The sequence below is a fragment of the Carassius auratus genome, chromosome 41 (assembly GCF_003368295.1).
Source record: "Carassius auratus strain Wakin chromosome 41, ASM336829v1, whole genome shotgun sequence".
Taxonomy (NCBI): Eukaryota; Metazoa; Chordata; class Actinopteri; order Cypriniformes; family Cyprinidae; genus Carassius; species Carassius auratus.
The window spans coordinates 24,140,789-24,165,603 of record NC_039283.1 but is presented as its reverse complement, the minus strand read 5'-3'; the positions used below and the strand labels follow the sequence as shown (position 1 = coordinate 24,165,603).

General features: G+C 35.7%; 1 protein-coding gene across 4 annotated transcripts in view; it reads right to left on the bottom strand.

Moving 5' to 3' along the window:
- LOC113059356 (zinc finger protein 385D-like) overlaps positions 1–24,815 on the bottom strand; it is an 81,056-nt gene that overhangs the window by 27,887 nt on the left and 28,354 nt on the right. For 2 of the 4 annotated variants that reach the window (XM_026227810.1, XM_026227813.1), the window contains exons 1-2: positions 24,142–24,523; positions 15,944–16,086 (exon numbers count right to left, since the gene is read on the bottom strand). In XM_026227810.1, coding sequence (XP_026083595.1) covers positions 15,944–16,086; positions 24,142–24,160 — 162 coding nt within the window. In that variant the 5' untranslated portion in view covers positions 24,161–24,523. Of the gene's footprint in view, positions 1–15,943; positions 16,087–24,141; positions 24,524–24,815 lie in introns of those variants that run through there. The other 2 variants (XM_026227809.1, XM_026227811.1) reach the window with 2 other exon arrangements.

The following is a 24,815-nucleotide window of genomic DNA, read 5'->3' as shown; positions in this document are numbered from 1 at the left end:
TACACTGAGAAAGGTCTGCTGAAATTACAACAGCTCTCATGTGTAGTTGTGCATCTCGTGTGAGTGACTGATTAGCATTGGATTCAACTTTCTTTGAAAACACAAAAAGAGAAGATTAAAGAAGATTTAAATGTACTAGTTTGTATGATAATGTTTAGTTAAATATGCATATTCACAATTTTGCTATACAATAAAAAAAATATTTTAAATACAATTTTAATATTGACTGAAATGTATGTATGGGCAGGACATCTTTACCTGCTTTATATACAGTGCATTGGCATAGGGCTGATGCAAAGACAATAAGTCCCAAAATAAATCTGTGCTCTAATAAACTGGTTATTTATAGTGAATCGAAAACATACAGTGCACCTAATTTAGTCTGAATCACAAAACTGATGACTCACGAATCATTGTTTTCATTTTAGTGAATCAAACATACACAGTGCAAACAATGCAGTCCGATTCATGAAACGATTGACTCTTGAACAAGTTCTTTTAGTGAATCTTTAGTGAAATATATATATATACTTAAATGTTAAAACTAAGGATTATTTACTTATTATTTTAATTATTTTCCCAATACAGTTTGTATTATATTTATGTTAATTTTTCATTTATTTGGGTTCTCATAAAAATAAATCATTCAAATGTTACTAAAATAGTATCCTTTTATATTCTTGTTTACTTAAAAACAAATCACGAATACTTCCTCAAAAGGCCTAGGGTTTTTTTGTGTGTGTGTTTTTTTACACGTTAATTATAAATAAATCATTAAAATTTTATTAAATTATATTTTAGTATCTACCTATAAAAATAAATAAATGAAATATGAATTCTTCTTTAACAGGACTAAAAGAATCACCTTACAAATCCCAACCATTGTCCCGTATTTTGGTCTTTAATTATAAATAATTAAAATATTATCAAAATAGTATTGTTTTTCTTTAGTATTTAAAAAATAAAAACTACAATCAATATTACAGAGTCGTATGAATCCTCCTCTGTTGTTTATCAGAGTCAGTCTAATGTCAAACTGAGTCTGACATGGTTGGGGTGGACTTTGGTGGTGATGCTGAGAGCATCTCGTCTTAGATGAGCTTGTGAAATTACACTGAAGCTCTCAGCTCCTGCCTGCTGCATTCATTTGTCCATCCATCAGATAAGCGTCTGCCTCCTGCCTTCGTCTCCTCAGACTGATATACGGACGTCTGGCCGAACGCCCATCGCTCTCTCCTCTAATATCTGTTCTGTGATGGTTCAAAAACTTGAACCTGCTGCAGTCAGATGTCAGCCCAGCCGCCAGTGTTACACAAGCAGAAAATCACTTTCCATTCACAATCGTCTTCTGCGGCCAGCTGTAGATGAGGCTCCTAAATCAATTCCACTTGAATTCCTGACAAGTGACACGCAGTTTAGAAACCTGATACGCTCTTCTTTATTAGACGACATCGAGCCAAATTAGTTGCAGTAAGTTATAATCTGATGTCAATTGAGTACGAACCCATGCCATATTGGTACCACATGCACGTGTTTGAAATGAGCATGAAAAATTGCTGGACAGCATATCTGAAAAAGTTACTTGATATGATTCTCATGCACGGCTAAAAAGGACAAGATGGCACTTAAAAACAGCAGGATGGGTGTAAGTTTTGGAGAACGTCCAGCTGGCCTGCGAAGGGCTGCTGGGAAATCGAAGGACTCCGAGGAGGACGTGCAAACAACACAGGAAGTGAGCGAGAAAAAGAGCAGAGAGAAAAGAAAAAGAGACAAACCATCTGTGCGCGGCGATGACCTCGCGCTCCAAACACGCCGGGGTTGAGCAAAGAAACGCTGCTTCTCGTTCAAAGCGTTTACATGCACAATAAAAACCTGATAACCATCAAAACAACTCATTAGAAAAGCTCAACAACGCAAGAACCTCACTTACGTGACATTTTCAAATCGCCAGGGTTTTCTAGTATTTTGGTGTCAAAGTGAAAGCATGCACACAATGAATAACAGGGATTCTGCAGGTCAAATGTATAACTTTTTATGATCTTATAAGAACCAAATAAATAAAATGAAGGAATACATTTAATATAACACAATGCATGGTCTCTAAATGTAAATGTCTTGCTGTCAGAACTATGTGTCTGTGTGTGTTTTCTCCTGTGATCCAGTTTCTGTTTCTCCTTGATTTCTGATTAGTTCCCAGGTCCATGTCCCTTGGCTCCCTCTTTAGCCTGACTTTATAAGCAATGTCCTTTCAGTTCACTTTTGTTTGGTCTACCATTTCTAAAACTGTATCTTCCTCCTGTTCTTCCTGTTGGATTTACTCCTGTGTTGGATTATTAAGACTATTTCGATTATCCTCGGCTCCATGTTCCTTCCAGCAGCATAGTGTGACACTAGCATTAGCAATGCTTCAATGTTTAAAAACAACAATAATAGATCTCTTTTACTTTTTTAATCTCTGCTCCCACTCTTTTTTTCTTACAATTTGTCAAATTGTAACAGGTCAAAACACAGGTTCCTCTTTTACTGTACCTTCTGATCACACCGCCTGATTTAAAAAAAAAAAATTGTGTCTAAAAGCAAGTCATGAACTGAAGACTTTCTTCTCTTATTAAAAACCTTTATAAGTGCTGCAGAAATCCCAAAATATGAAGCTCAAACAATGTGTACCAATCTCCACTTTATTCTTAAAATCTGTTTAAGTGGACATTAAAATTACATTTTGATTAAAGACTCAAATGTTTTTAAAAATAAAACATATGCACGGATGAGTCGCTCACATTATGATCAATAACATACATTTTTTAAAAAAAAATTTAAATTGAATTTCATTTTTATTCCAACTAAATGTAAAAAGGGGGAATTTTGACTTTAAATGTGCAAAGCACAAAGAGTAACATCAGATGTCTGACATAATCACTGAATCTGTCTCAAATTAATGTGCTTAATGTGGCACACATTCATTTGATGGTTTCCATACAGCGACCTTTTAAGACAAACTACTGATTCAGTGAGCATAAAAGCTTTACTTCTGTTCTAAGACTTTAAGATGTCTTTAGCAAAAATCACTTGTTTTTCTAAATTGCTTTAAGGGAAACTTCACAAATGGTCTCTGACACATTAAGTGCACTACCGCATTCTGATGTATATAATTCATTTCCAAATGCCCAAATATGGTTTGCTCCTGAAGGAAGTGGAACCTAAAAACCTCCAGGATGTCAAGATATTCAAAGTCGTCTTAAATCAGCCTCCCGCTGACCACTGACAGACGCGAGACATTTCCTGACGTGCAGCATCTTAACGTGCCACAAACATGTCAGTGAGCGAGCGTGAACCTCCTGCGGTGCACTTCCTCTTCCTCCTCATGAGACTGTCTCGTCTCATTCCTGCAAACACTGTGATTACAGCTGACGGGACGCCACCTCCGCTGCCCTCAGAGACAGACGACAACCAGGGACTGAGCATTTCATGGAGTATCATTTCTAAATAAGAAAGAAATAAGTAAATATCTACTTTATGCTTCCTTGCATTGTTAAAACTTTTTTTTTTTTTTTTGTGCAATTAGTCCTTCAAAAAAAATTCTAATGAAAAAATTAAATAATAAAGACAAACTACACTACTGTTCAAAACTTTGGGGTTAGTAAGATTTTAAAAAAAAAAATAATAATAATAATGATAATTTTATTCATCAAGGATGTACTGAATTGATCAAAAGAGACGTGATGCACACGGTGTTTATATTGTTAGAAATGGTTTCGATTTCAATCAAATGCCGCTCTTTTGAACTTTCTATTTATCAAAGGATCCTGAGAAGCACGTACAACAGTTTTCACAAAGAATATTGTGCAGCACAACTGTTGTCAACATTGGTAATAATCAGAAATGTTTCTTGAGCAGCAAATCAGTATATCAGAATGATTTCTGAAGATCATGTGACACTGAAGACTGGAGGAATGATGCTGAAAATACAGCTGTGCATCACAGGAATAAACTACATTTTAAAATATATTCAAATAAAAAACAGCTATTTTAAATTGTAATAATATTTCATAATTTTACTGTATTTTTGATTAAATAAATGCAGCCTTGGTGAGCAGACTTCTTTTGAAAAAAAAAAAAAAAAACAAACAAAAAAACAATCCAACCCTAAACAGCCTTAATCAGTAATGTACAAATATAGAATTTTTGCATTTAAAACTGATTTATTTAACTTTTTTATTATTATTTAACTATAAACAAATTATTAATTATTCAAAAGGCCTGTTTTAAGAATTATAGAGTTCCATGAGCAGGATTTGTAATCAATGTATGAATCAGTATGTTAACCGCTAAGCTACATGAATCTGCAAGAAATTAAACTGTTGCTTTTATTTCGTCTTCTGGATCAGCCTAAGGGATCCACCCTGGTGGTAAACAGATCAGCATAATTTGCAAAGTGTTTATTCTGTAGAAACAAAGCGTGAGATAAAACATAGACTGAGTTATGATGACCGAATCCAGCCGCGGCCAACACCAGCCTCGCTTACCATTAACCAAAGTGGGATAAATGACCTGTCAGAAGCAATACCAGCTCTTATGTTTTTCCCAATTACACGCCCACGTGTGTGAATCCCATCCCTGCGTCCATTGATTTTAACCGGCGGAATTTACAATTCAGATCTGGATGAGGCGGTCAGTCCGGGATGATGAACAGTACATGTTGATAAACGTGTAAAATCATCCACAGGCGGCCGCGGCGTGAGCGGGAATCATCTACCCGTGAGACCCAGATAACATCCAAACAAATATGAGGGAAACATATTAAATATTGAACTGCTTATCTGACTTATTGCACACATAATGATGAGTTATGGCGTGTGCCAGAGGGCTGTAGCAAAAGAGAATTGAAATTAAATGAGATATAAAAATATAAATCACAGCTCTCAAAGTGAAACATTAGGAGAAGCCTTAGAGAATGAAACGAGGTCTGGGCCGACCAGACGTCACGTAGTTCCTTATTCTTAATACTTCATAGTACACAGAATAACCTTTTATGTTGAAAGAAAGATCCAAAATGAGATATCCTGCATGCACATTAAAAATAAAAATCTCCTCAATAGATTATATAAGATAAAATGGAGAGCAAATAGCTTCTAATTAAACAATGTCTCAGATTGGCCAAGACTGCAAAGCCATTAATAGTCAGTTCTTAACAAAACTAAAACTTTTCTCATCAAAATCTCCTAACATCAAGTGAAATGAACTGCTAAACATATTTATATATTCCTACCATATGTCAATCATTGGCTTATTGGTTTTTATGTTTATGAGAAACATCTGAGACAAAGCCAGTACATAAAAGAAATGTAAATACTTTAAATCTCTTGAGCAACATATAAGCAATACAACTTTTCTTTTGTTATATGAAGTGACATACCGTATAATGCAAATATATATGCAAAAACTATTACAAATTGTTTTTGTTAATTAAAATAAAAGCTTAAAAAAAATTTCAGGAATGTTGCAACTAACTAAGATACAAAAATACAAGTTGCATGTAACAAAATTACTAAAATTGTAACTAAAATTTAAATGAAAACTGAAAATATAAAATAAAAGCTAATTAAAATATTAATCAATAATAATAGCAATAGCATGCTTTTAGCCTATTCATATTAAATATATTTTTTTATTTTTATATATATAAAAAACTTTTTTTTTTTTATTCAGCAAGGGTTAAATACATTAAAATGGATAATAAATACATATTGTTACAAAATGTAGTGTGTGTGTGTTCTTTTTAGTTATTTTGTTGAGAAATGAGAAAATCTTGCCTTGGTAACAAGCTAAAATAAAGTTAAATCTTTATTTTTTTATTTACATTTGCATGAATTTTATTTTAAGCAATATATTTTTTATGGTAACAGTAATATAAATAAGATATAAATGATGTAAATAAGTCTGAATCTAATCAATCTTTCCATATCATTAAGAGCATTTGAAACATAGATTGTTATGAGTAAACAAATACTTGTATGTGACAGTAAAAATGTTAAAACTTCTTAATTGCATGAAATATCACAGCGATATAAAACCATCATACGCAAACATGCCATAACATAGCCCTGTTTTCAATTCTGTGATTTGTTAAAGTCATTTTGGCTTTCATGATGACTTTCAGTCTGGGAAACAAACAGCTATAACGCTTTAAATAGAGATTTAGATGGCATACTCACAAAGAGATTCATCTAGCAAGAATTACTTTGTTTAGCCATGCACAATTAGAAACTAGTGGATTTTAATTGCACACGATTGTAAAATAAGATGTTTAGATCAGCTATGTATTGGGCTTAGAACCACATTTGAAAGTTACTCAAATTAAATGCAAAACAATTTTATTTGTTTTGGCTGCTTAAACGCACACACACACACACACACACACACAAAGATAAGCCTAAATGCAGTACTCGACTAGTCAAAATGTCCAAAATGCAGTAATCTGACAGTGGACAGGATCTGGCCGCAGTGAAAAGAACAGCCCTGCAGGAGAAAGAGCACAGTCTCTTGAACTGAGAAAAGCACTCTCTGACAGATGGGAACAAAAAGCTGAGGCTGATGGGTAAATGGCCTTCGCAGCAGAAGCTTCTATTGATGCACAACCTCTGCCCACATGCACACAGACACGAAGACCTTCCTGAATCACACACCTGCTGCTCCACCAAACCCTTTCATTACACAGCAAACGGGCGGCACACATCTCCTCTGGTGATATGAGAGATACATACACCGCAGATACTTTATAAATGGAGATTCCCAAGTTGCAAATGTGTCATTAACAAGACATTTTACTTGAAAAAGGCCATTCGATGATAAAAAATACCGTATGTACACTAGCATCCCAACAAATATAACAGCATAAATAAATGCTTTTATTGAACAAGGATGCATTCAATTGCTCAAATGTGACAGTAAAGACATTTAAAATGTTACAAAAGATTTCTATTTCGAATAAACGGTTTTCTTTTGAACTTGTAACTCAAAGAATTCTGAAAAATAAACTGTACCATGGTTTACACAAAAATATGAACCAACACAACAACTGTTTTTAACATTGATGATAATCAGAAATGCTTCTTGAGCAGCAAATCAGCATCATATTATAATGATTTCTGAAGGATCATGTGACACTGAACACTGGAGGAATCATGCTGAACATTCAGCTTTGCATTTTAACATACTGTTTATATATTACACTAGAAAATAGCTATTTTAAAATGTAATAATATTTCACAATTTTACTGCAATTTTGAACAAATACTGTAAAAAAAAAAAAAAAAAAAATGTCTTTGTAATTTCCCGACCCCAGAGCGTAGGTTGGGACTTACACAGTGTGAGTTTATCAAGCCTGACTGAATCTTGAGATTCATGACAAGAGGAAAGGCATAAATGATAAAATATGATGAATATATACAAGCCATAATCATGCACAATTAAACTAGGAACATTTCTTCGGAAAGTACAATTTATTACATGCTTGACCGATCTGCTCTTCGCTCATTGAGACAGAACAGCTGTGAAAGTCTCTCCTCAACTGAAGCATTATATAACCAGCATGCCTCTAACCTCCCAAACAGAGTAAATGCAGTTCAGTCATCTACAGAGGAAGACTTATGGGTCTATTTTCATCTTTTCCTGAGCTGTTTTTGTTTGTCATGAGAAGCTCTTACCTACTTCATCTCCATCTCGGTTCTCTTGTGAGTGGGGTTTGTACCATAACCACAGATTCAGCAGCAGAGCCTCCTACACAGGTCTCAACACTCCAACAATAGAGCTATGTTTAGATTTACACAACATTTAGCCAACAAAAGGCCGTATCGCAGACCTCTGAAAGATTCTCTACGCCTTCAGACTCGCAAAACAACTTAAAACAAAACGATGCTGACTAGAACTATTCATGCATTTCATCTGAATGCTAATTCACGGATGGGGAGTAAATTGAAAATGATTATTATGAGCAGTACAATCAGTTAAAATAATCAAGACATGTTTTACACTAAATGAGCATGGAAGAAAATTTGTTTCCATTAAAAAAAAAAAAAAACATTCCTTTATTGATTTTAAATACATTTATTTCACACTAATATACTTCAAATCCATGAACATATTTATTAACATATAACTTAATACGTACTGATATCAATTTTCGATAATTTTGTAAATTTCTAATTTCTAATTTCTAATATTATGCCTAATATGTGAAAAAAATGTGTTTAAAATGTATAAAAAATATACTTTAAAATGTCTTTAAAGTATAAGAAAATCATACTTTAAGTGATATTCAAAGTGTAGCTGAAGTATACTTGCTAGAGTTGCACTTTAGCACAATCAAATATACTTCAGTAAATCTTTAGTTGAACTTTAGCATTATGCACAAAATTAATTGTTCCAATTTATTATGCTCAAAGTATACCAGTTTTAATAAGAACACATATGCACTTAGCAAAAAAAAAAAAAAAAATTAGTACATTTTTTTTCACTAGGGTATGCACATATATATAAATAAATGCATATATGTTTAATAAAATGTATTAATACAAGGAAAATGTGGTTGAATCAAATGGTTGAATCAGTTTTGAATTGAACTTATTTAAATGAAACAAACATTGCAATTCTAATAGCATGTTTGCCTCTGAAGTTTAAATAAGAGACATTGGTGGAAACGTCTTATAGTCTTACAGCATGAGACTAGAAAAGAATCAGAAAGGAAGAAAATGCAATGATTTAATAAATAATGCATTAGAATTACTGCGAAATACATGATGCAGTTATACTGCCATCAAAGTCAACTTGAATATATTGTTTATCCTTCAAACCCATATGCAAACTGGTCTGTCTCACAGAATTCCATTGAAATTCAATGTAAAGTGAAGAATGGTTCATGCTCACTCAAGTGTTCCTCACGGAGATGGGCTGAGAATTCCTTAACAAGATCCATGACACCAGAAATGAGTTCATTCATCTCCTGATGGCGATTCGTCCATGCTTACTGAAGAAGATTGATCGTGGTGTGAAAGAGAGGAAGGTGAATACATGCCACTGAACACACACACACACACACACATCAGACACTCCAGAGGCAACACAGTGTGAAACGAATTGTCCTGTTCTTCAATCATACAGTCCATGTGAGTTACAGGATTCTGTCATTTTCTCACGATCACGTCATTTCAAACCTGTATGACTTCCTGTCTTCATGCTGAAAAAGATGTTCAGCCGACTGTCTAAGCTGTTCTCTTTCACATAATGCAAGTGGAAGGACACCAAGGCTTCAGAAGGCATCATAAAAGGAGTCCTTAAGACTGAAATCAAATGATAGCTTTGTGTGAGGAAAGACTAACACCGAAAACCATTAAAAATCTTGCTTTGACATCTGTTGTTAATATTTATTTCCATTGTTGTGAAAGACATTAGAATGAATAAACAGTGACATCATTTTCATATTCAAGTCTGTAAATCACTAAAATATGCTGGAGAATTAAACGGTTTGATTTTTGCTGCACAACAGTGACTGCTTTATTCCCTCTCCATTCTGAAATAAAGTGATTTATACATATTCAAATAACAACATTTGATATTTTATTTGTTATATTTTATATTAAATGGATAGTTCACCAAAAATGTAAATGATCCCATGATCTACTCACCATATACAACATCCTATATGACTTTCTCACCGAAGCTTACATTAGACATATTCCTCTATTTTTCTTACACAAACCTACTGATTCGGTTCAGAAAGCCTTTATTAACCCCCTGGAGCCATGTGGAGCACTTTTTATCATGGAAGGATGCACTTTTTGGGGCTTCAAACTCTTGAACCCCATTCAGAGCCATTATAAAGCTTGGAAGAGCCAGAACATTATTATTATTTTTTAACTTTGAAATGTCAGATTTAAAAAATAATAATAATAACATCTGAAAGAAGAAAGTCATTTACACCCAGGATGGCTTGAGGGTGAGTAAATGATAATTTAAATTTTTGGGTGAACCATCCCCAATATATATATATATATTTATACACACACACACACACGCACACACACACACATATAACCATTCAAAAATAATGTTTTGCTGTACAAGAAACATTTCTTATAAATGTTGAAAACAGTTGTGCAGATTTTTTTTTTCTTTTTTTTTTGCGGAACCCGTGATATTTTTATCATTCTTTGATTAACAGAAAGTTCAAAACAACTGTATTTATTTGAAATAGAAATCTTTTGTTACATTATAAATGTCATTATTGATCATTTTAATGTGTCCTTCAAAAGAGTGAACCCACTGACTTTTTAAAACGTTTTTTTTATTATTTATTTTAAAATTAAACAACTTCTGACAGTAAATCAAAGTCAGTGTGCTGTGCTTCCAGCTGCATCTGGAAAAGACAAGACAAATCAGCACATCTTCCCAGTGCATTAAGTGTGTTTGCCTTCTATCTGAAAATATGCTTAGAAAGCATTCCTCTTATATCTCTAACATCACTTAAAGAATTCAATAAAAGCTATGCATGCATACATGCTATTTTTGAATTGGACTGTAAGAGTAGCCAGATTCAGTTGTTTACAAGGCAGTTTTTCTTAATTTAATGATTTAAGATCTACATCACCTGAGGTGTTTACATGAAGCTTTCATTTCAGCTAAACCACGAGTCAGATTAGTAATGGATTACCAGGCTCCATGTAAACACAGTGAGTGTATAGAGTCAGAAACTCTATTTGACCCTGAAGGAAAGCAAGACATGGTTTCGTACCTTGTAGACTTGCATGTAAAACAGAGACGGGAACGAGGGTGACCACATTACAGCAAAGGCAAGTATGGCTGTGGTTCAAACAGCCCTTGCTCTTTAAACTCACATCGACCTCATAAATCTCAGTAGAAAGCTTGCGTTTGAAGACTTAAGTGAGGTCCTCTGGAGACTAAAGGCAGGAGACCTTTCATAACATGTTACAGGTGTGAAGAGGCCTGGGTGACAGCATAAATGTCTTCAGCATTGAAACATGGTGTGATGCACACTACATAAATGTGCAAACATTGACACAAGAGCTGTTTGTGTGGATGCAAGTCTGTTTGTCGTCAGAGTTTGCAGTTCAATGCACAAACAAAATGCATCCAAATATGCTTAAAAAGATAAAGCCACTGTCTTATACAGTTGTACAAGTGTCTTGTGCAAGAACACCGACAAGCATAGTTTTAATATTGTGATAAAGTTAATAAAGAACGAACAGTTGAAGTCCATAATCGATAATAACACTTCCTCCAGTGAAAATGGCACCCATTCACTGCAGAGGATCCACTGGTGAGCAAGAGATGCAATGCTACATTTCTCCAAATCTGATCTGATGAATAAACAAACGCATTTTGAATGGCTTGAGGGCAAGTCAGTTTTTTGCAAATTGTCCTACTCCTTTAACTGAAACGGTTGATGATGCAACAGATTTCTAATGTCGATGTGGCAAGCATGCTGTGGTTTGAACCCAGAAACGCATTGTGAAAAGAAACATGGGAGCAGCTGGAGGAGGGCTAAATCAAAGCAAGCAGGAAAACAGCCAAAAAAATATCTTTCAAAGTCATACGCACCTGAAACATAAAGCATTGGTGGTGTTAGATTGAATTTCAGAGAACAATTACCCTCCCAGCATGAATGACCCACTTCGGGTCAGCAGCTGCTAGTTTCTAACATGAAAAGCATCAGTGTGACAGCAGTAAATGTATGCTGCACGTCGTCAAACCTGATGTGACAACAGATTTACGACATTGGATGATTCTGCTGGGTGTCACAAAGATGGCCGAACCGGTTTCATTCATGCATTGAGGTCACTGAAACAACAATACAGATGATTCGGACTCCAAGGAATGCTTCACATGTGCAGCAAAGAGCTCATGAAATATGTCAGGGTTTGAAAGACGTTTCCATTTTATTCTAAACCCCTCTCCGTTCTCTCAGTGATTCTGCATTTGCAAAAGCACAAATAGTTTTTATCAAAATGCAGTATATTATGCACAGCTGCACAGATGAACTGGCAGGAAAACATTGGCGTAAAAAGTCATGAGTATTATCAGCACAATCCACCAGGGAGAGGCCATTGGCAGATCGTCAGGGAACAAAGCATCACCGTGAGAGTGGGAGCAGGGTGGGAATGAGAAACCGGCACAGCTGTGTGTCTGTTTACATCGCTGCAGCTCGAACAAGAACTTTAAATGACACACACCTCAACGCACACACACACACACGTTTGTTTTTGTGTAAAGTGTGTTCATAGGCGTAATGGTTTTTATACTGTACAAACTGTATATTCTATGGCCATTCACCAACCCTACACCTAACCCTAACCCTCACTGGAAAACTGAAACCCTGGCTTAACTCAACCTGTCTGTCTGCACGTTTATCCAGTAAACAGGCTGTGGTATGACTCTGAGGACCATGTGTCACTCCCAGCAATCCACTCCGGAGCAGTCTTCCACAGAGAAATCAATAGCGTAGTGCAGACTTCTCTTCAGGGGAAATAGAGTTTGTATTGTTTCTTGCAGACAAATGCAAGCTTCAGGAAAGATAAATGGTATTTGTGTGAGCCTTAACAGAAAACTGCTCGGCCTCATTCATTCGCTCTCATCTCTTTTTTCAGACACACCCTGAGTGTGTCGTTCTTTACTAGGAGTCTTTCAACAGAGCAGTATGCAGAAAACTGGACTCCGTTTGTCTCTGCATTGCTCTGATATGCATAATATTTGTATGATATTATCATCTGCCCTCATATGTCCTCAACTTTAAAAGCACTGCTTGACTTTTACTCACTGGATCTGTGTCAGATGCACTTAATTCACCTGGATTCCACATCCACCTGAGACTCGCATCTTCCAAAAACTCCTGTCTGATGTTTCATAACTTTCATATCAGACCTAGTAGCCCCATTTTATATTGCAGTACAACCCAGAGAGTCATAACTGTGTCTAAATGTATTACTAACCAGGCACAATGCCACTCGTCTCCAGCGTCAAGAATGTTTCTGTCTGCATTGAAAGTGAAATACTATGGAAAAAATAAAAAATTAGGGCTATGTTCAGATTAGAATACTGCCTTTCTACTGCAGAATACACAACAGTATCCCACGATGAAATGTACTTGATTTAAATGTCATTTTCAGACATTTTACACTTTTTCTACCACATCTTTTCCTTCCCTTCACCTCTCTATTAATGTTCTTGGACACAGAGCTCTGTGAACAGCCAGCCTCTTCTGCAATGACCTTTTTTGTCTTGTTCTTCTTGTGCAAGGTGTCAATGGTCGTCTTTTGGACAACTGTCAAGGCAGCAGTCTTCCCCATGATTGTGTAGCCTACAGAACTAGACTGAGAGATCATTTAAAAGCCCTTGCAGGTGTTTTGAGTTAATTAGCTGATTAGAGTGTGGCACCAGGTGTCTTCAATATTGAACCTTTTCACAATATTCAGATTTTCTGAGATACTGAATTTGGGATTTTCCTCAGTTGTCAGTTATAATCATCAAAAATAAAATAAATAAACATTTGAAATTAGTCTGTGTGTAATGAATGAATATAATATTAATATATATATATATAATATTTGTAAGTGTACACCAGGCAGTTTGCAGTATGCTAGTATTTAATTTCAGTCAGCCTCAGTGTTTAGTCATGCATTGCTTGTTATGCTCAGCTAGTTATAATAAAAACTCTTAAAGAAAACAAGGTTTATAGACCTTATTTTGTGTGTATTTATTTGCCATTTGTAACTATGATTCATATCAATTTAGCAAAGTCACTTTATTGTTAAATTAGTTTTGCTCTCATATAAGCTGATTTACTGGGTTCTGTATATACGTTATTTGGAAAAAGACTGTGCACATCGTTCCAGTCTTGTAAAACTGCTGTTAAGATATATTATTGTTGGAAAATCCCTGCTGTCATATTCTGTAAGATTCATTTGTGTTTATGATTCTGAACCAGTGAATGTTTAACACGCCTCTGAGAACCAGCTATAGATCTGACCTCACTGTTTCCTGAGAACACACACAGACAAAGCAAAAACCTCTCACTCATCTGAAAGAGCTCAAGAGACACATGCAACTCTGAGGTGAGCGAACACAGTGTTTTGAATTTTGCAATGCATTTTTATGCAAATTTTCTGCACTCAAGAACAGCAAAAACAATCCGCTGTTGCATCTGTGCCACATGCAAAAGTGCACCAATCAAAAAAACAAAAGAATTGGACATAAACGCATTTACAACCCTCTTCAAGCCAACTCTGGAATTTAATATGAGAGTGAGCTTCGCCAACATAACATAAGAGCAAGAGTGAGTGAGAGAGAGATGGCTGTGAGTTAATCTAGTATCAGATTACCGACTCCAGAGGATGGCCAATGCACAACTCATTACTGAAGGAAAAGTCTGTTAGACACAGATTAGGGATCCAGAGCAAATGTCTGCTTTGGCGACCATCGTGGCCTCTCTCTGAACAGCTATCAAGTGTGTGTGTGTGTGTGTGTGTGTGTGCATATGACTAAACTCTTCTGTGATGCACGACTGTTCCTCTCCGCTCGACATTCATGCATCTGTTACCAGCATGTTTGAAAAATCCCACACTCCAGTTTCCAAATGCAGGTCCAGCCAAATTCTCTCCCAGCGATATGCCGTCTTAGGACAACGCGGCCTGTCTGTTGTGCTTTTTCAGACTTTAGCACATGCACGAACAATCAGAAAGATTCCCTTCTGTTGGAGGTGCGATGGGTGAGTGCTGATGAGTGCTTCAGTGCCACACCAGCATCTTGCAAAAATGTATTTCTCATGCTGACAAAACCCCAAAGCAATGCAAAAAGAGTGATCCCAGAGGAAGGCTAGATTGCTAAAGTTTGCTCTTTTAAAGCTCAGGAGAATACATGGAAATCACAGGTATGGTTGACTTAAGAGTCAGCTTAATCTGAAGATGTTTCTCCTTAAAATCATTTTAGGAGAAATAAGACCTACAATAATGATTTATAGGAGGATATGAGTTCATATAATGAGAGCTTTTAATCACAGACTGTTGAATCTTTGCAAATCTGAGCAAAGTTTGAGATATTGTTGAGGCTTCTTTCAATTATTTTTTATTCTCCATTTATTCTCATTTGCGCTTAAAAGAAGACAAAAGAAGATATTAAAAGAGATTTTTTTTTCTAATGGGAATGGTTAAATGCTGATGCCTATACCTATGTTTTAGCATCACAGTGAAAATCTCTCAGAGGTTTCTCTCTCTCAGGAGACATAACGGAGCTCTAAGTTATGGTTTGTTTAAGAATCAAATTGGTCTCTGATTTTATTTCTACAATTCCATGAGAATTAAAAACAGACTAAATGAGTCATACAGTAAGAGTACAGAGCTGTACAATCAGCAAAATGTATAATTGAGTCATTGGACTAACAGTTCTCAGTTTTGGTTTGTTTAATAATACAATTTCTCTGAGATCTTTCTACTTAAATCCCATATGAGAATTAGAAAAAGACACAAATGCGTCATACAGTAAGAGGCTAGAAATGTAAGACAAATGCAAGAACAGATCATCAAAATTTTGATGAAAAGTACTTAAATAACTAAGCCAGTTAGTCATTGGTCTTGTTTTAGCATCAATTGTTATTATTCATAAGCCAGATCTGCATCTATCATCTCCCGCATCCAGTTAACTATGCAGTAGATGTTTGTATGATCTTCAGAAGTTCCCAATCTGAGCCTATAACAACAGCTGGCATTATATTTCCAGAATTCACTGCAAACCACTCCACAGCAAACAGTCCCAGAACAACCAGCTCTCATAAGATAATTATCACAAGCGACACTCTCTTCCAACTACGGTGGATGGTGTGTCTAACCAGAGTGAACCTCATTAGCACTTCCAGAAGAAATGTGTTTGTTTGACTCACGTTTCTGAAGCTGGGAATGAGGCGGAGCATGGAGCCGCTGTCCAGAGGGAAGGGAAGGAAGTGCTTCATGCCCAAGGAGGGCGGCACAGTGGGCAGAGGAGCTCGAACCAGTGCTGGCACCAGTCCGCTCTGACACGCGTTACCTGAGGGGAAGGAAGAGGAAGAGAGTTGTGTATTCTATAATATTATAGAACAAGCCAGTTTACTCAAAGAATTATTCGTGATCAAATGATATCTTTATAACTTTATTAGAGTCTTACACACATGCTGTACAGTTAATCTAAATCATGCATTAGTTTGAGTTTTGACAGCTATTATGGGAGTGGTTTGATGGAGCACAGGAAATGCAGATAACATGATCTTCACCCCTAAAAAACTTTAATTAATGCTGTCACATAACTAATCTGCAAATTGCTAAGTACAACATTGAAATAAAAATGTAAAGCCTGTGCAAATACTAGTAATTGTGAATATAAATCATGTAAAAAAAAATATATAAAATAATTAAATAAAAAACATTTATGTAGTTTTGTTCACTTGGCTGTTTCCTTTCCTTATGTTTTTCCATTCGGTGTATTTTTTTTATTACATATATGATGTCATTAGGTTGTGGTCTTGCCGCCAGCCAATCGCTGCATTGCTGATCGTGGTTTCGAATATCGATACATCTGCCCTTTACGTGGGGAGCACGAAAACACAGATATTTTAATTAGATCCGCAAATTCGCAAATTCGTTTGATCAGTTCTCAAGATCAGGCAGCTTTCAAATCACCTCAGATGTATTAAACGAGGAACAAAGAACGGGCCCCAGGTAACACATTTAAATACTAAAAATAAAACAAAGAATTAACTACAATACCAACGCTATCTCACGACCAATTCGTACGTATTTTACGAGGTGGCTTATTTGTACGAATTTGTACGACCTCACTCGTACGATTTTATAGGATTTGTCTAAACCCCAGTGACGGTTAGTTTTAGGGGCGGGGTTAGGTGTAGGTAATTCGTACAAATTCATACGAATTGTGCAACTCATAAAATACATACGATTTGGCAAAAATCGTATGCATTTTTACGAGTGTGGGCGTACGAATTCGTACGAATAAGCCACCTCGTGAAAAATTTACGAATTGCCGTGAGATCGTGTTGACAATACTGCATTGAAAATAAATTTAAAAAAAGCAAAAAATGAAGGGACCAGCGAATTCTTGAAAATTCAGACACAATGTGGTCAGCTATTTAGTTTATTTTTTATCGTTATTTATGTTTACTATTTACACAAACGATGAGAAACTAAATGAAAACACTAAAATAAAAACTCTGATAACACTGAAATTTTAATTAAGATAAAAGTGGAGAAAACAAAATTAACAAAATTAACTCTAAAACTAAATTGCCTAAATTAATTTTAGCTTTGGTTCTTGATAAATCACACATAAACCTACAACCTTTACAAACTGCCTTCATAAAACACAAAAATGCCACTCAGCTATGCTGAGAAGTTTAGCATAAAGTAAAAATTTAAATGTCAAAAACTAAATGAACTAAAACTAGAAAATGGGGGGTGGGGGCCAAAACTAATATGGTATACATATTCACTACTGAAGTTTTTCCTCAACAAACTCCTGATTACTGCTTAATGATATGAGTAAGGTAGTTGTTTGTAGTAGTTATGTTTAAGTATATGTTTAGGGGCGTGGTCAAATGTAATGGGAACACACCAGGGTAAATATGACAACAAATGGACACAATAGCAGCAGGGGAAACCCTTTAAAATAAAAACACAGGCTGGATCATAACAGACATACAGTAGATTGAACTGTACATACGACGAGGCAACTGAAAACTACAGTAACTTTTGACTTTTGACCTTTTTTATCCCTAAAATAGGAATGTTGCTGCAGGATCAACACTGATGTTGATGCAGGAGCACGGCCTACTTTGAAGGAATCATAGCCAGCACAGAATTCATGATATCAATTCAAGCAAGACACGATGATCCAGAACATTTCTTTGCCACGCGCAGCGAAATCTCCGCCGAGGGTCTGAACACTGCCAGCGATGACATCATGACTTTCGTACCTGTTCCTCCAAAACATCTGCCATATCATTTACTTTTAAAAAACTCTCCTGCTACTAGAAATATTTGAAGAATATTCTTGTCAAACCGAGACTCTGGACTGGCTGTTATCTGTAATAGCAGTAGACACAAACAGTCAAGTGGGAGAGACAAAAACCAGTGGTGGAAAACAAAAGTAAATGGCTTGTTTTATTACAGAACAAGAGTTTGTGTGGGTGGCGTTGGAAAGGCAGATTTCTACAGCACATCACATTACCGAACCAGAAAAAGAAACAGCCTTCCGTATCCAAACCCAGACAAAAGCCAGAGAAGAAAAACTAAAGACCAAAAACATAAAGCAATGCAGAAATGTGATGCTGGTGAAAAATTTATCATTTTATTATTTGTTTCAATAAAGTAACAATTTGTTTTGTTTGTTTTTTTACAAAAATGAGACAATTTATAACATAAATACACCAGCAGATTAATGTGAATAGCAGTTGAAATCATTTGGTGAAATGGGATTTGACTGAAGAATTTCTGAGTTTGCATTGAGATCTACTGTAAACTTTATCTTGGCAAATACGAGCAATGCTTGGGACATTTTTGGATCTGTTGTGAAACTCTAGTGGACACGGATTTACATTTTGCATTTACATTTAGTCATTTAGCAGATGCTTTTATCCAGAGCAAATTATGATAATAGACACTTCTATCCAAATACAAATTATAACAACAGAAGCAATCAAAACCAACAAAAGGGCAATGATATTTAACTGCTGTGACAAGTCTCGGTTAGCCTACGCAGTATACATAGCAAGGGGTTTTTATTTAATTTTATAAATAAAAAGACAAACAAATAAGACAGAATAGAAAAAGAATAGAGGATACTGGTGTCAGAGGCTCTTCTGAGGCTTTTCATTCAAGGCTTTTTTTCAGGAGAAACATCTGAGATGCAGGAGAACCAAGGGAAAGTCTGTTTGTTCATTGCTGTCTAAGAGAAACAACACAGATATTAATAAGATCTCCTTGAAATGTTTCTGTCTTATAGTGTTATTTAAAGTAACCTCTTTTTTTTTTGACTGCAAAGCTTGAAATTTCTCCAATCTCCAGTTTCTCCTTCTCTGAGAGTCTAGAAATTAGATTATTAGGGTGTGTTTCTCAGAAGAAAGTGGGAGACTTTAGAGGAGATCTCTACTTGATCTCAATATTGTCTAGAAGAAACAACTGAGATGTTATTGAGATCTCCCTGATGATTTTTGCATGGGTTTAGGTGATAAAACAAAAATACTTAAAAATCATCTTCTTTTGATTGCATTAGCTTGAAATCTCCAATTCCTCCTAAGGTCTTTTTCTAAGGAGAAATTTTAAGTCTCAATTTAATAGCATTGCTGTTTAGAATTATTCTATCACATAAGATTATAATTTTTTTTTTAAAAGTCTTATTCTTTTGATTGCATTGCTTGAAATTGTTCTGTTATCCTCTGAAACTCTAGAATTTAGATTACTTCATGAGAAATTGCAAGGTTTTCTCTAATGTATCCATTTGACCTCATTATTGTCTAGGAGAAATAACTTGGATATTAACAAGATCTGCTTTGTGATTCTTCTATCATAAGGTTATCTATAATAAAGTTTTTACGCTATTTACAAACTAAAAGCAATTTTTGCAACTACATGTCAGACTAACTCTTATTAATTTGATATTTTTGGTCAAGGTCTTTTTCTCAGAAGAAATTAGATTCTCTAAAGTCTCCCACTTTCTTCTCAGAAAAAGACTTTTATAAAGTTTCCATTTGAATCACGATTTAATCTCTTTGATGTGACATGGAGTTACATGTTCTGTTGTGTCTCAGATAATCTCAGTGTTTGTTCTTTCCTAGGAGTTTTGAAATCTCAGCACCAATTTGACATAGATTATTAAATAAAATGCTACTAATTCCTCTAGTCATTCGGGGTCTGTAGGGAGGAGAAATAATAATAAATCAAGAGAATAGAAAAAACTTGCCCTTGCTCCAGGCCTAAATTGTTGCGCCACATGCCTTTGTGCATGTGCAAGCACGTATTGGTTCTCCCTTGACAAAGCATGTCAACCTCAGGCCTCCATGTCGGGGACTCGACTCTGACATGTCAAGCGACATCAGGCTAAAGGAATGCTGTCACAGAGCCAGACACGGAACAAGAAAATTGAATTAAATATGCAACAAAACCGCAGCCTAAGTGACAGCAGGAACCCGCCGTTCTCCCGGCACTAACCAGGAGGGCGTCTTTAGACCCAAGCATCTGGGTTTTATCTCATCAGGGCTTTGAGCTTTACAAGATTTGATTATAGTGTGCACACGATGCAACAACACTCAAAAGCCTCTTTCTGGAAAAAGGCAAACAGGCAAAACATCAGTGCTGGCAGCGTGTCATTCGGGTTTAAGGGAACACGACGTAAGTTGATGAGAACATTCTGATTGTTACGAGGCTTTTTGACACCATGCCTGCAGCGAGATCGAGTCTTTTAAGGCTCTGTTTTCAGTAATGTGGAAAATGTCCAATCTTCTCTGCCCTGCAGTCAATCATTGTGCTGCTTTCTGTGAGCTGTATTTTCAGCACCTTCTCGTCTATAGAGACCACCTCGCTCTTAGTGATGAAACCACCTTTTACACTTTAAAAAAAAAGGGTCAAGGGTTCAACAGTTAGCATGGATGCATCCAGAATTCTTCCCAGTGACATACTTCTCTCCTCAACACTGGCTGTCTCATTGGATTACTATCATTATCTGTCTGTATGTGAATCTCCAAACTTCAGAACAGAAATAACATTATGATACGGGTTTGGATTCACAAAACGTTCTTGAGAATCTTGAATTCCAAAAAAAAAAAAATTGCATAATTGAATAATAATGGCATAATAAGGTGAACACATGCATTAAGAAAATAATAAAAAAAATACACGATTTAAAAAAGCTTAAATGGTACTTAGAAATTGTGATTTTTTTTTTTTTTTTTTTCTATTTTTTTTTTTCGCAAGCAAAAATAACCAGACTGGAAATTGATTTATTCTAGTGGAAGTGTTTGGTACTACACCCAAACAAAATCTTGTTGAAAGGTTTTTTATTTTATTTTTGTGAAACACAAATTGTTTAGATTCATAGCTTCTATGGCTTTTTCAGTTTTACAGTAAAACATGTTTGGAAAATATATAATATTTTTATAAATTAAAAGACTGTATTTGTGCATTTTCCATTATACTTTTTTTCTTTTACTTTTTAATAAACCACCATGTGTCTTCTTTAAAAAGAGAACAAACTTAAAGTTGACCTATGACCCCTTTTCAAAAGATGTAAAACAAGTCTTTGATGTCCCCAGAGGGTGTATGTGAAGTTTCAGCGCAAAATACCCAACCAATAATTTTTTTATAGCTATACATTTTATGGATATTTGTTAGGGTATGAGCCAAAACAAGCTTTTTTTGTGTTTGTCCCTTTAAATGCAAATTACCTCCCTTCTCAGAAGAGTGCGGGGCTTCAAGAGCTCATGCTCCGGGATACTGGTATTAAGGTTGAGCTGGTGATGACCGTGTAACCTAATTCACATCGCTTCCAAATGCTAATTTTAACTATACCACATTCCTATTAACTGTCATTCTGGTAGCATTAGTGTAAAACAGGCAGCGACGATGGTAGCTTTAGCAACATTACCCTTACAGAGAGCCAAGAAGCTCTTTCGGAAAACCAAATATGACACGTGATGCCTACTTTGTCTGGAATCCAATCAGATGTGGAATTTAGATTATTATAAACTTAAGTCATTTTCTGTAATTAATGATTCAGGTCTTTATGATTTCCTTAGATTAAGTGCAATATAAAGTGGGATATAATTGGAGAGGATGCAAAGGAAACACAACATGATCACATTAGGCCAAAACATGAATTCAAGCATGAACTTTGACTTTACTCTCACCCGCCTGTTTCAGTTCTCACTGACTTTATCAACACGACTAAACACACAACACTTCCCACTGCTGCAGTGATCGCAGTAATGAAACCGATGGGAGAGAAGGGTGTGTGTGTGTGTGTGTAAGAGAAACTGCCTGTAGCATCATCTCCATTTCTCTGTTCAGATGTGCCGATCATCTTAAAACAGTACTTGCTGCTTGCAGCATTGCTGACTGAGAGAAAAAAAATGATGTCTGGAGGACAAATATGTCACATGAATAAATAATCACATTCACTCTGTTTTCTTGTCACTAGGATTCTCCTAGACTTGATCCAGTCTGCTTTTTTTCCATGTCCCTTATATCTCTGACAAACAGAGCACACCTGCACTCAAAACACACACTGCATAGTTCAGAGAGTCTAACTGTCAGTCAAAACACATCCTGAGAGTGCATAATATACAGCAGTTTAGATCAATACAACACTTTTGTGTCCTTCAGTTTAAAAACAAGCAAAAAGCTTGCATTATTTACAGCAATGCACTTACACTTACACTTAAGTGTTCCACTAGGATTGACAGCAAAATGCACAATATAAAATATAAAGCACCAAAAATAACAAAACAGAACGTTTTAACATGACTATTCTAACAATTCTGTGAAAAGTTATACAACATTTCCTCTCATGTTATGGATTTTTTTTATAATATTATTTATTTATATATATATATATATATATATATATATATATATATATATATATATATATATATTAAATTTTTTTTTTAATCACATTTATCATATTAAAAAATATTTTACAAATTCTATAAAACATAAAATAATTACATAATAATACCACTACTACTAATAATAATAATAAATTATAAAAATATCTGTAAATAGCCATTCATGATTTTTTTTTAAATAAAATAAATAAATAAAAATGAGTAGTAATAGCAGTAGTAGTAAGTTTATTATTATTTTATTTATTAATGTATTTTATTTTTTTAACTTCAATTTTTAGGCTTTCAGGCTACATGTTTTGTCCCTTTAAAAACAAAACCAACAATTAAAAAGTACCAGAGGGATAAACGATTAACAAACTTTTGTTTGTCTGTCTGAAGTATGGGTCAATAAATTGTGCCAGGGATGGAGTTCATTAAACTTAAGTTGCTTTGCACAGTTGCTTCTATGCAGGGGCCAGTTATGTGAATAATTAAATTATTCTATTCCTCAATTATTCCAAAAATAATAAACATTTCATTAAAAAAATTAATAAAATAAAAATTACAAATATATAAATTGCATGCAAAACTGCTTACAACTGACTCTTAACTAGCCCTGCTCAGGAAGCACCAGCCATGTGCTTTGCAATCTGAGGGTATAAACCAAATCCATTAATTTAAATATCTGGGGTCAACCACACTGCAGTCTCTGCTTTCATCACCCAGATCACAACAAAATCAACACTGCTCTAAAGTCACAGGAGTCCAATATACCGATCCTGAGATTCCCAATTGTAAAATAATTTGATTTAAGATAGTTTATTATTACACTGAAGCTGGACATCACATCAAGGACCAAAAATGTCAAAGTATATTTGATTTCAGTCAGAAGTTATTTAAATAAGTGATAAATTAAGTTCACAGCAAATAACATTACTGTTGAACCACAGATGACAGATAGACTATTCTGAAGATATCTTTCATACTTTTCTAGACCTTGACACTGTTATGTACTTGGCAGTTTATGGGACAGTCACAAAATATCTTAAATTGTGTTCCGAAGACTAACTGTGCTGTCAAAAGAACGACATGGGGGTAAGTGATTAATGACAAAATTAAAAGCTGCATCTAATGCATTGGCTTGATCTCCGAGCAACAGATCTGCTGTATCTCCTGCCGTGATCTCCGTTCCCATTCCTCTGCACATTTGGAAAGGATTCATCTGTTCAGCTGGAGGCTTCATTTGCAGACGACACGCTGAGACCCAGAGCTGCACGTTTCCTAAAATCTCCTAATCCCTTCAGTTTTGTTGTAGCTCACGATTCCATGCTCTTTCTCCTGCTAAACTCCACCGCAACAAATCAGGTGTACAAGTGAAGCACGCGAGCCGAGCTCCTCTGATGTCCCTGCAAAAAAAACCCGCTGTGCTCACCAGACGGGGAGTCTAGAGAACAAATCCACAGACTTTCAAACTGACTGACTTGACTTACCAATAAACATGCTCTCCATGGTCGTCAGGCGTCCAGATCCATGGCGTCCCCACGCACCACTGCCGTCAAGAGTGAATCCATGATCTCATCTGTGCATGTGGGGAACCACGACCACGAGGACTGCAACAACCCCTCGCTAGTTTTCTGTCCGTCTCTGTGTGTGTGAACTGAGATCCCACTTCAGAGGAACTCTCAGTCTTGCTCTTGCACCTCTGTCCTCCGCTGTGCCTCAGAGTCCGGTGATCCTCCCCAACACTAATCTGACTCCTGGTGAAGCAGCTCTCTCCAGCGTGCCAATATCTGCGTGTCTTGCAGGAGTCGAGCTGCGGCTGCTCATTTGTTCTGTTTGAGTCTTCCTCAAACACTGCTCTCTCTCTCTCTCTCTCTCTCTCTCTCTCTCTCTCTCTCTCTCTCTCTCTCTCTCTCTCTCTCTCTTCCAGCACCTCCCTACTACATCCATCATGCTCGCTCTCTCTCTCCCTCTCTCCCTCTCTCTAGTTATCTGGTGATGTCCTCATAGCAAACCTATATAAAAAAAAAGTATAATTTCTATATTTTAATAATTTATCTAGTAAGAAACTGGCAGCATTTGATTGGCTGCAGAAGTCACTTTCATGGTGTAAAAGTGTTTGGCCCTACCTGTCCTCCAACCAATACGCTTGTATAGGTCGTTT